The sequence below is a fragment of the Plecotus auritus genome (assembly GCF_963455305.1).
Source record: "Plecotus auritus genome assembly, chromosome: 1".
Taxonomy (NCBI): Eukaryota; Metazoa; Chordata; class Mammalia; order Chiroptera; family Vespertilionidae; genus Plecotus; species Plecotus auritus.
The window spans coordinates 128765144-128783323 of NC_137770.1; the positions used below are offsets into that span (position 1 = coordinate 128765144).

Below are 18180 nucleotides of genomic sequence, written 5' to 3' on the forward strand. Positions count from 1 at the left end.
GGTTCCATCTCCTTCACTGTACTATCCACTGGGTGGTGAGAAGACCCCTTTTGATGTTCAGACTCTTTTCTTTATAGCTTCCCTGAGCTTCTTATTTGCTCTACACATACTGATTAATCCTTCTTTATCACACTCTGGTCATACCAGGTAATAACTCTAATAGGTAGATATCATTTAAAGCTGTAAGTTATATGGTTATCATTATCCGTAGTATTAGTAATGTTAGTGGTATATGAGGTATAGAAGTTTTCAGGTTAAAATTTTGCTGCTTTCTCTGATAATTGTGATTCATTTTATAAATTAGATTTAGAAGCAAGTGTGACATTTTGCTATAATTTATGGTAGACTGACACAATTTATTAAAAATTGAACCTGTATGATTTGGGGTCCTGTGCCACTGAGAATTCTATTTATTGTACTAAATAATTCAAAGAGAACGTAATTCCTCTGCAATTTTCTCTGATATTATTAGTACAGGATAAAAGGATACACTTTTTTTTTTCAAAAGCATAATGAGCACTACTTATAATCACCTACCATAGGTATTCCTTTAGACTCTCAGGCTGACACTTTGAAACTCTCTTTTGTTTAGAGCCCAAAGGCTCTGGTGACAAACCACCCCGACAATTACAGCAGATCAGACAAGAAGATGCTTATCTTGCTTTTTTCTGGCTTTCTTTTACTGATGTTGCATCTTTCAAAGTAGAAACAAGGTTGGAACAAAGCTCAGATTTGTCTCTATAGGTTAATCTGAGTGTATATGGCCTAACTCCTCAGCAACTGATAGAAAGTGGCTTCAATTCACAAATCCCCATTCACTAGATATTAATTACGGGGGGGGGGAGGGGGGGGATGGGACCTAGAAGTCTGAGCACTGTAGCCTCTATGTAATGTATTTTTTTGGTTTCAGCCAGGTATATCTTTAATTGGTGCTTCAGGTTTTTAACATTTTTTTAAGTTATCTCAGTCAACAATGATTTTATTTAAGGCTAGATAAAAGCAATGATGTTTCAGAAATGTCATTATATCAAAACACAAAGTATAAAATTTTATGTTGGGAGTTGGATAACCCTAAGTTACTAATAAGTGTTATCTATATACCGAAAAAAAAGAGTGACATGCTAATTGACCGTACCTTCGCGATGCCCACCAGCCAATCAGGAGTGAGTATGCAAATTAACCCAACAAAGATGGTGGATTAAATTGCATACACAGGCACGGGGTGGGAGGCTTGTGTTGTTGCCATGGTGATGATGCAGGAGTTCCACACCACCCCAGCCACTCCAGGCCTCTGGGCAGCGTGGGAAGGCAGAAAGGCAGCTCTGGGCTGGAGTGGAAAGGCGGCTCCAGCCAGAGCAGGCAGCCAGGGGGATCGAAGGCCCATTTTTGCACGAATCTTCATTTGTGCTTCGGGCCACTAGTCTCTATAATAAAGAGCCGGGGTATAACAACCGATCATGACCAAAGGCTGACCATCCAGAAGTCAGCTTGGGTTGCCATGGTGATCTAGTGCTGACTACTGTGGCTGCAGGCCCAGTGACCCAGCAGTGACTGCTGAGGGGGCTTGGAATCAGGCCCAGAAAGAGACCTGAAGAGAGAAGCATGGACTGATCCGTAGTGTCTGAGGCAGCTTCTGGCCAGCACTTGCCTCTCTCTTTCCCTCCCAGTCTGGCCAGCAGCCCCAAGTCCATTTCTCTCCAAGCTTCCACCGGGGCTGCTGATCAGCCCCGCCTTTCTGATCAGGCCCTGTTGATAGGCCCAGAGTCACTGACTGGCTTAGAAACTGACCAATTAGAACCAAATCTGGGTCAACTGTGAGAAGCCAATAGCTGCCTAGGAGGTGGAGCTTTTGTCACTGACTGGCATAGAAACTGACCAATTAGAACCAAATTGGCCTGCAGAGGAGGGCAGTTGGGGGGACCAGGCTGGCAAGGGGAGAGCACTTGGTGGTGAGATCAGACCAGCAGGGGAGGGCTGCTGGGGCAAGATCAGGTCGGCAAGGGAGGGCAGTTGGGGGTGAGATCAGGCCAGCAAGGGAGGGTAGTTGGGGGCAACCAGGCTGGCAGGGGAAGGCAGTTGGGGGCAAGATCAGGCTGGCAGGGGAGGGGAGTTGGGGGTGAGATCAGGCCGGCAGGAGAGAGCAGTTGGGGCGATATCAGGCCGGCAAGGGAGGGTAGTTAGGGGTGATCAGGCAGGCAGAGGTAGTTAGGGGCAATCATGCAGGCAGGTAGGTGAGCGGTTAGAAGCCAGTGGTCCCAGATTGTGAGAGGGATGTCCAACCAGCAGTCGGACATCCCCCAAGGGGTCCCCAATTGGAAAGGTTGCAGGCTGGGCTGAGGGAACTGCCCCCTCCATGCACGAATTTCATGCACTGGGCCACTAGTCCTATCAAATAAAAGAGTAATATGCAATTAACCATCACTCCATGACAAAAATGGCAGCACCCATAGCCACAAGATGGCGGCACCCAGTCCTCTCATCCCCTCCGGAGTACCCCAGTCTCAGGGAGGGCTGCCGCTGAGAGCCTGCAGAGTAAGCAGTCTGCGGAATGCTGCCCAGAGGCCCTCCTGACCCTTTATAAAAAACAAAAACAAATTCACTTCCCATAGCCCGATCCCCTGCCAGCGGCGGCAGCCTGGGCTGGGGTCTCAGCCTGGCAGCGGCGTGCACCCCCACGGCGTGATCCCCTCCCAGTGGCAGCAGCCTGGGGTCTCAACCACTGAGTCACACCAGCCAGGCAGATATGGAGGAATCTTAAATGTTTCTTTTTTAAAAAATATATATTTTATTGATTTTTTTACAGAGAGGAAGGGAAAAGAATAGAAAGCTAGAAACATCTATGAGAGAGAAACATCGATCAGCTGCCTCCTGCACACTCCCCACTGGGGATGTGCCCCCAACCAAGGTACATGCCCTTGACCGGAATCGAACCTGGGACCCTTGAGTCTTCAGGACGATGCTCCATTCACCTAGCCAAACCACTTAGGGCTGTCCAATATGTTAAAGAAAAAACCCTATCTAATAAAGAGGGAATATGCAGGGGAGGGCATTTGGGAATGACCGGGTTGTCAGGGGAGGGCAGTTGGGGATGATCGGGATGGCAGGGGAGTGGTTAGGGGGTGATCAGGCTGGCAGGCAGAAGTGGTTAAGGCAGGGGTGGGCAAACTTTTTGACTCGAGGGCAACAATGGGTTCTTAAACTGGACTGGAGGGCCGGAACAAAAGCATGGATGGAGTGTTTGTGTGAACTAATATAAATTCAAAGTAAAGGAGCGGAGGGGAGAGCAAGAGAACCCTCTGCTCTTTCGGCTCCATAGGCCCAATAGAACAGCCAAACGGGCCGGATCCGGCCCGTGGGCCGTAGTTTGCCCACGGCTGGGTTAAGGGCAATCAGGCAGGCAGGCAAGCAGTTGGGAGCCAGCAGTCCTGGATTGTGAGGGGTCCCAGATTGGAGAGGGTGCAGGTTGGGCTGAGGGACACCCCCTCCAGTGCACGAATTTTGTGCACCGGGCTTCTAGTATAATATAAAAGCCCAGTGACCGAAAGGCAGAATGACCAGAATGACCAGAATGACTGGTGGTTATGACATGCACTGTAGTAGCCAACCAGCCTGATCCAGTCCCTAATTGCCCCCCCCCCAAATTCCCATGGCCACCGACCCCTGGCAAGCCCTGTCCCCGATGCCGCCCCCTCTCCACCTACTGGTCACAGACATAGGGAGCACACGACTGAGCTGTTGGCACCCCTTCTGAGGGGAGATGCCCGCCAGGTATACAGAAAGTATACAGAAGGCACTCGGCAAGGAGTCCACACAGGTTGTGTTTGCACCTTCATGCTGTCCCCCCACCACTACCACAATGCTGCTGAAGGAAGCCTGATTCAGGAACCCCTGTGTTTACCACCCAAACAGAGAAATAGCATGTGATAAACATCATGTCTCACAGACACAGAAGTTCTGGGAAAAGCAGGCCTCGGATGGCCATGTTCTGTGTTTGCTGCCCGATCCTACTCATCAGCCCCCTCCGTGTGGGAAGCTCTGCATCACCATCCTCGGACGGAGGCCTGTGAAGGAGTGAAGAACTGTGGCTGTGCCTGTGGCTGCGCTCGGCCTCCTGCTCTTGTGGATAAGCAGGAGACATATTTAAGTGCCAGGATCTAAAACCCTCTTCATCGGTAATAACACAAATAATGCAAGACCCACATGTGTCTGTAAACAGGACTCTGTCCGGCTGCATGTGAACCCCGATGGAAGGCCTGCTCTCCACCCGGGAGGCTGCAAAGGCTGCTCCTCTCTCGAACACATGCCACCTGGAGAGGTTTAAAGGGAAAAGGAGATAAAAATAAAACAAAATAGCAACAAGCTCTGAAGCCGCTGCCGCTGCTGTCAAATCCTCCTGTGGTGGTGATGTCAGAGCCTGTCTCCCCCCATGCCTGGGGCTCAGATGCCTGAGACACTGACATCTGCCAGGTAGCCTGGCACCAGCCTCATCGACGCAGCCATTTTCAACCTCCCGCCAGCTCCTGGAGGTGGGTGGGCTTGTGGATGGAGGCTTCCGTGTTAAAGCAGCCCTGTTGGTGTAGCACAGACATGCGTGGGCTTTTTGATGCGAGAGAACCCATAACATCCCTTCATGAATGTGTTCTTAACTGTTCTGAGATCACGCTCCCAGCCTTGGCGACTCTCAAATAGGCCTCAGTGATTCCACTCACCCAATGCAAAGACTGACCCAGGTTTCATGAGACCGAACCCTCAGCTCCTGGAGCAGATGCATCCTTTCAAAAGAAAGGTCACCCTGGCTGCAGATCCTTGCTCTTCATCACTTTGAATATTTCTTGCCATGCCCTTCTCTACCCAGCAAAGCTCATTTAGAATTGAAGGCCAGAAAAATACCTTCAAAGAGAAGAAAAAGCTAAAGGAGTTTATCACCCTGATCAGGGGCAGGGCTGGACAACCATCCGTGGTCCCTCCTCCTGGCTGGCCTCACCCGGATCTGCCTTCCCCACCCCAATCGGGGGGCAGGGCAGTGGCCAAACTCCCACATCCCCTCCCCCCGGCTGGACCCCACCTGTGCACAAATCCATGCACCAGGCCTCTAGTGTTCTATAACCTAAGAGGATCTCCCTGTTGTTTCTTCCAGTTAGGTAGGAAATTAGAGTAAAATGGTATTTCCTAAATTTTAGTATCTTTCTTTTCCATTGATGTCATTTTTATGGAAATTGTTAATGTCACTGTAACAGGATTTAAACACAATCATCTATACTAATAATAGAGGAATATGCAAATTGTCCCAACACCATCACAGTAATGACCAAACAGCAGGCTGAGTGCGCAGCAGGCAGGCGCGGGTGGGCGGGGACCTACAGCAGCAGGGGTGGGTCCGAGGTGGGGGCCTCCATGTGCCTGCATCAGGGGAGGGCCTGATCAGCAGCCACCGTGGCTGCTGCAAAGGCCAGAGAGAGAGGAAGGGCCTGATCAGCAGCCGCCGTGGCTCTTGTGATGCCCAGAGAAGCAACCAATTGATGTCTACCTCTCACATTGATGTTTCTCTTTGTCTTTCCCTCTCTCTTCCATGCTCTCTAAAAATCAATGGGAAAATATCCTCAGGGAAGAGAAAGAAGGAAAGAAGAAAGAAAGAAAGAAAGAAAGAAAGAAAGAAAGAAAGAAAGAAAGAAAGAAAGAAAGAAAGAGAAAGGAAGGAAGGAAGGAAGGAAGGAAGGAAGGAAGGAAGGAAGGAAGGAAGGAAGGTCATATCCTATAAAAGAGACATCTTGAAAATGCCTAAAGAAAGTTGTCATTTTTTTGTGGTCAAGGGACTGTAGTCCATGTTGATGAAAACACCTTGGTGGCTGCGGGGGCTGAGGGCTGGCAGCTGTGGTGGCCAGCAGTGGCAGTGGTAGCAGCAGCAGGGTGACAGGGGTGGCGCCTCCCCCCGGTCAGCCCGGTGGCCTTCTGCAGAGGGAGGCCAGATTGCAGCTTAGGCCTGCTCCCTGGGCCATCAGTAAGACATCCCCTGAGGGCTCTCAGACTGTGAGAGGGGGCAGGCTGGGCTGAGTGACCCCCCCAGTGCACGAATTTTCATGCACCGGGCCTCTAGTATTTAATAATGTAGCATATCAGAAATTGTATATATTTTATTCCCACCGTGGGACCAGCAGTTGTTCTAAATATCTCTTCTCCCTCTTTTTGAAAGTTATGGGACTATCAGGTCTTAGCAGTTGGTTGGGAGGGAGGTGCCACGTGTGGCAAGGAGTACATCGCCCAGCCTTTCTTACAGCTAGGGATGGGGTATAACTACATGATATAAGCAGAAGTGTCAAGAGGCAGCATCCTAAAATTTTTTTGTAAAAGACAACTAGCAGGCTTTTTTTTTTTCTTTTTCCTTCTGCTAGAAATGGATGTGACAGCTAGATCTATAGCTGATATTTTGGAGCTTGAACTCAAGCAACACATGATGAGGAAGGCACCTCTAAAGAGCCTGAGTCTCTGAGCAGAGCCATTAAGTACACATTGATCTGTACTTTTTTTTAAGTACAGGACTGAATCTAACTTTCTTCTTGTATAAATCCCTGTTCATTGTCTGTCTTACCACTATATCCACCACCCCAAATTTCAGTTTAAGTACTATAAACTCATTCAACAGATATATGTGGATTATCTACTAAATTAATCGCTGGAATCCAGAGTTGAATTATCCATGAGGTCTTCCAGTGGTACTCCCTGTGTATTTTATTGCTTCTCCAATAACATTCTGTGCACCCATGCCAGGCTAGCTCATAGGACACTTCAGGTGAAGTAATTAAAATAATGATGAATTAGTTATTCAGTTCTTGCATAACAAATATTAGTTTAGTTTAGAGTCCACCAACCTACATTAAATTCTAATAAATGAGATGAATGCCTTTTTTATTCTTATTTATTCATTCCTTATTATAGGAGATATTTAAGGTTTATGTTTTCCTCTTTGTGCTCCTTTCACTGGATTCATAGACTTTAGCATGAAATGCTTCCTATTCATTAACATCTAGTTAGCAGCTTTTTAATTTCCTCTTTGAATTATATGCTGATTATGTTTTTCAATTTCTCTGTTTTACTTCTTTTTATGCTGAATTAAAAAAAACTGTATCTTCTAGAATTGTCTACTTCTCACATAAGTATTGGAATTTCCCACTGCAGCTTTGTGTTCCTCATATTCTTCGGTTTTTAATTTATCTTATAACTTTAGTTATTATCTACTCTATTGCATACAAATTAATAAAAACGATTTTGCTATCAGTTGTGACTTTTAACATTACATAAAGTAATGGCCTTTTTTCCATGTTAATGTTTTTAATTGCAAATTTCTTATTAATTTAATCTTATTGTATATATTGTCACTGCTGACTGATTGATTATAATTTACATATTTTTGTTACCACTTTGTCCACATCTTTTTTTTCCAATCTTGGCTTCCAATCTTTTATTGCCACCTTGTTTTAATATATATTAAATTACATATATTTGGTAAACAGCATAAAACCTTGTTTTTACTTTTAAGTCCAATTGTCATATAATATACAAATTATATGCATACATTATACTAGTATATTTTATAAACATTTAAATTATATAAGTATATTATAATTTATATAATTACATTTATATAGAGACATATATATTTGGTAAACAGCATGTACTATTAAACTTGTTACTTTTAAATGCAGTTTAATAGACTCTTGTAATATGCAAATCAATCTGTTCACATTTAAACTATGACCAATGCAACTGTTTCCATCTTTCTCATGCTCTATGGTTCTTATTTATTTAAAACTAGAGGCCCAGTGCATGAAATTCGTGCATGGGGAAGGTCCCTAGGCCTGGCCAGCGATCAGGGCCAATCTGTGATACAACAGGGGGTCCCTGCTGGTACCCGACTTGGCTGGGCTGGTGCCACCCACTCGCCAGACCTGCCCTCTGCCACCTCCACCAGTCGCCTCCCTCTGCGGAGTGACCAGGAGGGTGATTGGGGTCCCCCACTGGCATCCACCTTGGCTGGCCTTGGGCCTGTGGGCTGTGGGCATCTCCTGTGTTGAGCGTCTTCCCCCTGGTGGTTAGTGGATGCCATAGCAACCAGTTGTTCTGCCTGGTCATTCTGCCATTCCATCAATTTGCATATTAGGCTTTTATTATATAGGATTATATAATTTCTCTTTTTCCTTTGCTTTAATTTTGGTCATTTTATCAAATTTCTATTCTTTTCACTTTTATCTCATTTTCCCTCCCATTACTGGAATTGTGCATTTTAAAAATTATTTTAATTAGACATTTATGATTCTATTGGTATTTCTAAACAAATTACCTACTGTTTCTCCCATAGAGAAACACTCCTCCCTCTTCTAACTCTCTGGGAGTTTAAGATTTTAGATAACTTACTTCTCTCCTTCCTTTTCCTTCTCACACAGCATTAAGAGTTTTATCTCCTTTTTGTGTCCTCCACTGGCTCCAAACCCCAAGGTTTTGCTAGGATATTACAAATATTCTTACTCTATGTCTTTTTTATTTTAAGAAATTTTATTCAGTCCTTAAATTGTAAGTTGTATTTTATCCAGGTGAACCATACTTATCTATCAAATGATGATGTATTAATGTTCAATGCTTTTAAAATATATTTTCAAAATTAAAGGTTTCAGATCCAGTTTATTTATTTGGCTCTGAGTCATATAAAATCTCCAGAAAATATAGCATAAAGTATAATTTCACTTATTTCTCATGTGGAAGTACAGAGCTATAAATAGTTCATGGCAGTTCTGTACAACTTTGTGATGTCAGGAATTCAGATTTTTATTTAATTGCTTCTCTGTGCTTTATTTTTATTCCAAATAAGCTCATGGTCCAATATGTGAACCAGTGAAAATGTGCTGAAATGAGCAAAAATTTAAGTCCTGTTTTTCTATAAGGACATTTCTGCTTGAAACACACAGGCAAGAACCTAATCTAATGGGTCAACTGGAAATTTTTTTCTCTGTCCTGGTCAGCCATGAGCTCAATGAATAATTTGGGTTTCTAACAAAAATGAAGGGGAGAGTCAGCTTTAGGGAATGAACAGGATCAGACATCCTTTCTGCCTGGAAGCCCATAAAATTTTCTTTGTAGACTTTGAAGTCACAACTTTTATCAGAATATGTCTGGGACTTCCTTTCTCATCAATTAGACATATAAATTGTTAAGCCCTCTCAATAAGTAGACATGTCTTTCTATGACTCAAGAATATTTCCTTTTAGTACTTATTTTTTTATAAGTAGAAAAAAATGTTTGGCATTTTGAAATTTGACTACTGTATTTTTAATATTCTGAGTGGCAAAATGGAAAATTCCTATAAAATATTTATGCTACTTATTAAAGTACAGTGTTGTCTTAAGTAAGTAAGGACTAGTGTGTTTAAGTTTTGCAGTGAATTAGCCACTTTTTCATAGAATAGTGTTTTTAACTTAAAAGAGTGATTGTTATACAATGTATAGTTATTCAATAATGGGTATTTGGCAAATATTTTATCAAATATGAATGAAATAAACCTGCCATTCCAAAGAAAACACCAAAGCAATATTTGTTACTAATGATAAAATTTGGAAAAGCATGGCAGCTTCTCACTGCTTTAAAGACTATTCTAAAGAGATTCATGATGATATTAATAAACATGACTTCTAATACACAATGAAATATGTCAATATTTGAAAGATCTACATAACTCAGTGAATTTATATTATCCAAATGACTAATGCACAGTGTTATGAAATCATGTATGAATAAAAAATGTATACAAAGTTCAGGATAGACCAATGGCTTTTAATGTAACAGAGTATCAAAAGGTCATTGATATGGTTACAGATTCCACTTTGCATGCAAAGTTAGGAAACTACCACTTATAGAGTTTTAGTGTGATATTAAAGAAGAATATTCACAATTACCTGAAAAGGCTATTGAAATATTTTTTTTCCCTTAACAACCAAATAAATGTCAGATTTTCTTCAAATGTTTCAAACAAAGCAACATGTTGCAACAGGTTGCATACAGAGGTTGATATGATTATTCAGCTGAATATTTTACAGTAAATTAAATATTAATGAGATTTGAAGACTTATAAACAATTTAATTGTTTTTACTCAATTGTTTTTTGTTTTGGAAAATACGGTTTTCTGATTTAAAATGTTATTTATATTAACATTTTATGAGTTTATTAATATAATTTAAAATGAGTTAATGTACATTTTAAAATGGTCTTAGTTTTAATTTCTAATATAATTATGAATGGATATTCAAATAAACAAAAGCTATTTGGAGTCCTTAATAATTTTAAAGACCAAAAAGTTTGATACCTGTCTCCTCCCTTTCTCTCACCTTTCTATTTTTCTCTTTCTCTCTCTCTCTCTCTCTCTCTCTCTCTCTCTCTCTCTCTCTCTCTCACACACACACACACACACACACACACACACACACACCAACACACACAAGTGCACTCATGGTCATGGTCTTGGTCTCTCCCATATTCTCAAACAATTTCTAGTATTGTACCAGTAATATACAACTTAATCATTGTATCTTAATAACGTATTTATAATATCTGAAGCTGCTAGGTTATTTCCCTAAGTTTTTATCCTGAACTTACTTTTTGTTTAATGAAATATTTATTTTTCAAAATCAATTTTGCTTATTATGATAGTCAAAGGACACTCACTATTTTAATTGAAATTATGTTTTACTTTTATCTTAGAAATATCTATTATCTTAGAATTGGCATATTTTTATACAAGAAATATATATAACTAGAGGCCCGGTGCATGAAATTCGTGCACAGGGGGTTGTGTCCCTCAGCCCAGCCTGCACCCTCTCCAATCTGGGACACCTCCCTGGTAGGATTGGGCCTAAACGGGCAGTCGGACATCCCTCTCACAATCCAGGACTGCTGGCTCCCAACTGGCTCACCTGCCTGCCTTCCTGATTGCCCCTAACCGCTTCTGCCTGCCAGCCTGATCACCCCCTAACCACTCCCCTGCCAGCCTGATTGATGCCTAACTGCTCTCCTGCCAGCCTGTTTGCCCCTAACTGTCCTCCCATGCAGGCCTGGTCACCCCTAACTGCCCTCCCCTGCAGGCCTGGTTACCTCTAACTGCCCTCCCCTGCAGGCCTTGTCCCCGCCAACTGCTCTCCCCTGCAGGTCTGGGTCCCTCCCCAACTGCCCTTCCCTGCAGGCCTGGTTGCTCCCAACTTCCCTCCTCTGCCAGCCTGGTCCCCCCCAACTGCTCTCCCCTGCAGGCTTGATCGCCCCCAACTGCCGTCCCTTGCAGGCCTGGTCCCTCCCAACTGCCCTCCCCTGCTGGCCATCTTGTGGCGATCCCCCCTGACATGGGGGCAAATTTAAATAAAAATAGAATCCTAGATTTCACCATGGAAATGTTAGTTATCAAACCAGGGTACTAGTTATATCCTGTGTTTTTATGAGCATACTAGAGACCCAGTGCACGAAATTCATGCATGGGGGGGGGTCCCCTCAGCCCAGCCTGCACCCTCTCCAATCTGGGACCCCTCTGGGAATGTCTGACTGCTGGTTTAGGCCCGATCCCCAGGATCGGGCCTAAACCGGCAGTTGGACATTCCTCTCACAATCCAGGACCACTGGCTCCTAACTGCTCACCTGCCTGCCTGCCTGATCACCCCTAACTGCCCCCCCCTGCTGGCCTGGTCACCCCCAACTGCATCCCCCCGCCTGATGGCCTGGTCACCCCTAACTGCCCCCCTCTGCCAGCCTGATTGCACCTCACTGCCCCCCCCCCTGCTGCCCTGGTCACCCCAACATCCCCCCCTGCAGGACTGGTGGCCCCACACAGCCTGCTGCTTGGTCCTTTGGTCACTCCTCACTAAAGCCCCTGTTGGCCTAATCGCCCCACACAGCCTGTTTGGTCATCTGTTCGATTGCAATGGTCGCTTAGGCATATATATATATATATATATATATATATATATATATATATATATATCTCCTTTCTAATAGAAGAGTAATATGCAAATTAACCATCACTCTGCTACACCCATAAGCCACACCCACCATCCAATCAGGAGTGAGTATGCAAATTAACCCAACCAAGATGGCTGTGGCCACGGAGAGAGCAGGAGGCTTGGGTTTCCCCGGCAATGGAGGAAGCCAAGCTTTCCACACACCCTGGCTGGCCTAGGCCTCCACTCAAGGCTACAAAGTTTCAATTATCCTATCTAATAAAGAGGGAATTTGCTAATTGACCATCACTCCATCACAAAGATGTCTGCACCCACAGCTGAAGCCAAGTTCCCATAAGGAGCCTTAATGAGCAATCAGCAGGAACCTGAGGCTATGCCCTCCCCCGCCCCTGTAGGGCTTGACAGGGGACCTCAAGCTGCATCCCCCACCAGGCAGGTCTGGAAAGGGGACTCAGGCTATGCCCCCAACCCTGGAGTCAGACTGGGAGACCTCAGGCCATGCTCCCCACCCTGGTGCCAGGCCAGAGGACCTGAGGTCATGCCCCCTACCCAGTGGTGCTTGACAGGGGACCTCAAGGTGGGGGTCACATCCTGGTGCTGGGCTAGAGAACCTCAGACTGCACCCCCCGCCCAGCAGGGCTTGATGGGGGACCTCAGGCCACGCCCCCCGCCCCAGCACCAGGCCAGGGGACCTGAGGCTGCACCCCCCTGCCTGGCTGGGCTTGACAGGGGACCTCAGGCTGAGCCTTCTGCCCTGCTGCCAGGCCAGGGGAACTCAGGCCATGACTACTGCCCAGCAGGGCTTGATGGGGACCTCTAGGTGGGCTTCCTGTCCTGGTGCTGGGCTAGGAAACCTCAGGCTGCTCCCCCCGCCCCAGCAGCAGGTTGGGGACCTCAGGCCGCATCCCCCACCAGGTGGGGCTTGACAGGGGACTTCAGGCCATGCCCCCGCCCCATCACCAGGCCAGGGGACCTGAGGCTGCACCCCCTCACCTGGTGAGGCTTGACAGGGGACCTCAGGCCATGCTCCCCACCCAATGGGGCTTGACAGGGGACCTCAAGGTGCACCCCCAGTGCTGGGTCAGGGGAACTCAGGCCATGCCCCCTGCCCAACAGGGCTTGATGGGGGACCTGAGATGTACCCGCCCTGCCAGTGGGGCTTGACGGGGGACCTGAGGCTGTGCCCCCCTCCCAGTGCTGGGCCGGGGGACCTGAGGCTGCACCCCCTCACCTGGTGAGGCTTGACAGGGGACCTCAGGCCATGCTCCCCACCCAATGGGGCTTGACAGGGGACCTCAAGGTGCACCCCCAGTGCTGGGTCAGGGAACTCAGGCCATGCCCCCCGCCCAGCAGGGCTTGATGGGGGACCTGAGATGTACCCGCCCTGCCAGTGGGGCTTGACGGGGGACCTGAGGCTGTGCCCCCCTCCCAGTGCTGGGCCGGGGGACCTGAGGCTGTGCCCCCTCACCTGGTGAGGCTTGATGGGGGAACTCAGGCCATGCCCCCCACCCAGCAGGGCTTGACAGGGGACCTCAAGGCATGCCCCCAGCCCTGGTCTAGGTTGGGGGACCTTAGGCCACACCCCCTGTCCTGGAGCCAGTCCAGGGGACCTGAGGCTAAGTCCCCTGCCTGGTGGGGCTTGACAAGGGTGGGACTGGCCAGGTCTGGATCTAGCCCAATGGGGGCAGGGGCCTGCTAGATCTGGGTCTCACGTGATTTTGAGGTGCATGTGGGTGGGTGGGATTCTGGTGCACCCCAGACTCTGACAGGAGGAAGGTTTTCTTATACATTTTATTAATTTTCTTTCATTTCTGACACTTCTATTATAGAGAAAGGGCAAATAGCAATATTAAATTATTTCCTCTAATTAATCCCTTTTTAATGTGCACGAATTTTGTGCACCGGGCCACTAGTAGAAGACAAATAAATCCCAACAAAAGGCTATAAAGTTTCAATTATAGAAGATAAATAAATCCCAGATCCCAGGGCCTCCACTTGGGTCGCCGGGGTGTGTGGCAGCCCTGAAAACCACCACAGGCCCCTCGCCCAGGCTGCCCCATGCCCCAAGGGAACCCCCACCCTGATCTGGGACACACTTCAGGGCAAACCAGCTGGCCCCCACCCATGCACCAGGCCTCTATTCTATCTAATAAAAGAGTAATATGCAGATTGACCATCACTCCAACACACAAGATGGCTGACCCCCATGTGGTCAAAATGGCTGCCCCCATGTGGACATAAGATGGCCACCACAAGATGGCCAGCAGGGGAGGGCAGTTGGGAGGGACCAGGCCTGCAAGGGAGGGCAGTTGTAGGTGATTAGGCCAGCAGGGGAGGGCAGTTGGGGGTGACGGGGCCTGCAGGGAAGGGCAGTTAAGGGTGACCAGGCTTGCATGGGAGGGCAGTTGGGGGTGACCAGGCCTACAGGGGAGGGCAGTTAGGGGCAAACAGGCTGGCAGGGGAGCAGTTAGGCATCAATTAGGCTGGCAGGGGAGTGGTTGGGGGTGATCAGGCTGGCAGGCAGAAGCAGTTAGGGGCAATCAAGAAGGCAGGCAGGTGAGCAGTTGGGAGCCAGCAGTCCTGGATTGTGAGAGGGATGTCCGACTGCCTATTTAGGCCCGATCCTACCAGAATCGGGGCTAAACGGGCAGTTGGACATCCCTCGAGGTGTCCCAGATTGGAAAGGGGCAGGCTGGGCTAAGGGACACCCCCCCCACCCCGTGCACAAGTTTCGTGCACTGGGCCTCTAGTATATATATATATATATATATATATATATATATATATATATATATATTAGTAATCAGCTTATAAACTACTTGAAATCAGAAATCATGTCTTTTATTTCTGTGTATACTCCATGCGTAGAGTAGGTGTTGAATAAACATTTGATATTTAATTTTGTGAATTACTGAGTTTTCATCATCTCTAAGTAATATTTTCATTTCACTCACAATTAAGGGCAGGTATGATTATATTCATATTGATAGTTTAATTACTTGGATAACTTTTAAAAAATACTTTTAATGTCACTAGATCATAAACTTTAACATTATATAAAAATAGCTTAAATAATGGTAGTATTACAGGATTTCAATTTTGAAGACTGTTTTTTCCATGGTTCTGCCTGTGTGTTTTCAGAGGATTTCTACCTGCCATTTCTCAACCTAAAAATAAAAATAAGCAAATATATATTGTACAGCAGGGAAAAAGAGAAAAAAATTATTTTTACTTCTTATCATTTTACAGAACCATCATGTGGCTTTTGTTCAGGTTTTATAAATTAAAATAACACAAAACTTGAGTTAAATGTGTCTTTATTGCTAGCAAAAACTAAGTCTGCTGTACACAGCTGTGTTTAAAAGAAGAGTATTATTTATAATTGAATGTTTTATATATTGAAAATGCTTTGGCAGTGTAATACAGGTGTTCTCTTTGGGAAAGTTTGCACATTTTTTGGAAATAATTATTGATGTAAAGTGAATTCTAATGATCAAAATTGACAAGTCATTTGTGGGCTTATTAAAGCAAAGCCATAAAAAAGGATTTTTAGCAACCAGGTGTGTAAAATTACATATCTATAATAATAAAAGCATAATATTCTAATTAGTCTAGACAGCCAAACAACTTTCTAGAGATCATCTGGACGTCCTTCCAGATGAAGCTGCTGCCATGGGGGCTGAGGCAGAGGTGGTTAGGGGCAATCAGGCAGGCAGGCAGAGTGGTTAGGGGCGATCAGGCAGGCAGGTGAGTAGTTAGGGGTGATCAGGCAGGCAGTCAGAGGTGGTTAGTGGTGATCAGGCAGGAAGACAAACAGGGGCAAGAGGCAGGCAAGTGAGTGGTTAGGGGAGATCAGGCAGGCAGGCTGGAGAACGGTTAGGAGCCAGAGGTCTGGATTGTGAGAGGGTGCAGGTTGGTGCCTAGAGACCCACTCCCTGTGCACAAATTTTGTGCACCAGGCCTCTAGTACTCTCAATAAGCCATTACAACAATATTCTTAAACTAGGGGCCTAGTGCACAAATTCGTGCACCTTGAAAGGAACTGTGGACTGAGAGGCTGCAGTGGACATAGGGGCAGGTCTCAGCCCATTCTCTACACCCCTGCCTTGCCCCTCCCACCACAGCCCCTGGTCCCCTGTCTGCCAGCCGCCCCACTGCCGCCATTGCTGCTCCCATGGGCTGATGGTGCCTGCCAAGCTCACAACTGCTGATGGTGCAGAGCGATTGGGGCCAGCACCAGCAGTGGGTATGAGCATGGCCAGTGCCATTAGTGGGTTCGACCAGTGACTGCTTCACCAATCACCCCTCAGAGCAGGGGGAGGTGGTGAAGACCTCAGGGGCAATTGGGGCCAGCAGCCGTCACTTGCACCCACTGATGGTGCTAAGTGATTAGGACCGGTGCTGGGCACTGGAAGTAAGTGTGAGCAGCACTGGCACTGGCTATCGGTGTGAGTGGGGCCGGCGCTGGCAGTGGGTACGAGCAGGCTGTTGCTGGCAGTGGGTGCAAGAGGCAGCTCCAGAGCTGGCAGTGGGTGTGAACGGGGTCAGTGTCAGCAGCAGATGCGAGTGCTGGATGGGACCACAATGCGCAGGAGCAAAGAATTTTCAGTGAGCGCCAGAGGGTTGCCCCTATGACAGCGACAGGCGGCCTTGGTCTGGCGCCCCTGCTCATCTGCCCCACCATCCCACTGTGGCTGACACCCGCCATGTTCCGTGCTCTGCTGCCTGCTGCTGATGCCTACCATGTTCTGTGTGCGCTCCCTGGTGGTCAGCACATGTCATAGCGACAGGTTGTTCAGTTGTTTGGTTGTTCCACTGTTCTGTCTGCTTGCATATTAGCCTTTTATTATATAGGATTATCCAAATCAAACAGAAAAATTAAAATAAAATAATGAAGCTTGTTCAAAAAGAAATTGAGAGCCTACCTGTAGTACCTGTGCTAATAAAAGTATCTTACAGGGTTTGGAAAATATAAAAGAAAAATTTAACTGCTCAACAAAAAAGAGAAACTAATTAGTATTTACAACTTACTTCAGTAGATCCCCACTTGCTCTCAGGTGTACTTATAAGACCCTCAGTGGATGCCTGAAACTGTGGATAGTAAGGAACCCTATATATACTGTTTTTTTCTTATACATGCATTCCTTAATTTATGAATTAGGCAAAGTAAGAGATTAACAATAATAACTAATAATAAAAATAGGACAATTATACCAATATACTGTAATAAAAGTTATGTGAGTGGGCTAGGAACCATTATTAAAAACATAAAGTTTATTTAAACACAAGCACTGTGATATCATAACAGTAGATGTGATAACTGAAGGCTACTAAGTGATAAAGGGTTGATTTACATCCTGGGCAAGATAGAGTGGGATGGTGTGAAATTTCATCATGTAACTCAGAACAGCAGTGTGCAATTTAACCATATGAATTATTTATTTCTGGAATTTTCCATGTAATATTTCAGACTGGGGTTGACCACAAGTAACTGAAATGGCAGAAACTGAAACTACATATTAGGGGTGACTATTCTAAATATTTTTAACTTTCTTTATATTATATTTATTTGTCCTCCACACTGATTAAGCTATTGATAAATTCTATGCAATTGAATTAAAATTACATACACTATACGATTATAACATTGTACTTAAAATTTTATAAGTTAGTTATAGTATATGTATAAATTTTTCTTTTTAAATTTTCGTAACTTGCCAGGGATTGCAGTGTAGTAGATCTGAAAGAAAATTCTTCAAATGATTTGATTTTTGATATTTCTTTGAGAAAACCAACCTAAAGTAACAATCTTTGTTGATGCTTGCTCAGATCAGGTGGACCAAAACAGCAGGAAGTGCCTCTGACAGATTCCAAGACTCAAGTGTCTTCAATGAGACTTTAAGGATTACAAATATTCAGCGAAACCAAGGAGGCCGGTATTACTGTAAAGCAGAGAATGGCTTGGGGTCCCCAGCGATAAAGTCAATCAGAGTGGATGTGTACTGTAAGTAAATTTTCCAGAAAACTGATTAAGCACTATTTAGTTGAGAATGAGAGGTATATAAGATGATACCTCATTTAATATATTTCCCTAAGAAAGAATCTCCTATAGAAAATTTCATAATTTTATGATAAAATAATACATATTATTTAAAGAACATTTAAGAATCAAATGAATAAAACAATAAATATAAT

General features: G+C 45.4%; 1 protein-coding gene across 3 annotated transcripts in view; it reads left to right on the forward strand.

The window, feature by feature from the left end:
- Positions 1-18180, forward strand: part of MDGA2 (MAM domain containing glycosylphosphatidylinositol anchor 2) — a 1034824-nt gene that overhangs the window by 526857 nt on the left and 489787 nt on the right. For 2 of the 3 annotated variants that reach the window (XM_080666137.1, XM_080666138.1), the window contains exon 3: positions 17815-17989. In XM_080666137.1, coding sequence (XP_080522263.1) covers positions 17815-17989 — 175 coding nt within the window. The remainder of the gene's footprint in view (positions 1-17814; positions 17990-18180) is intronic. The other variant, XM_080666139.1, reaches the window with a different exon arrangement.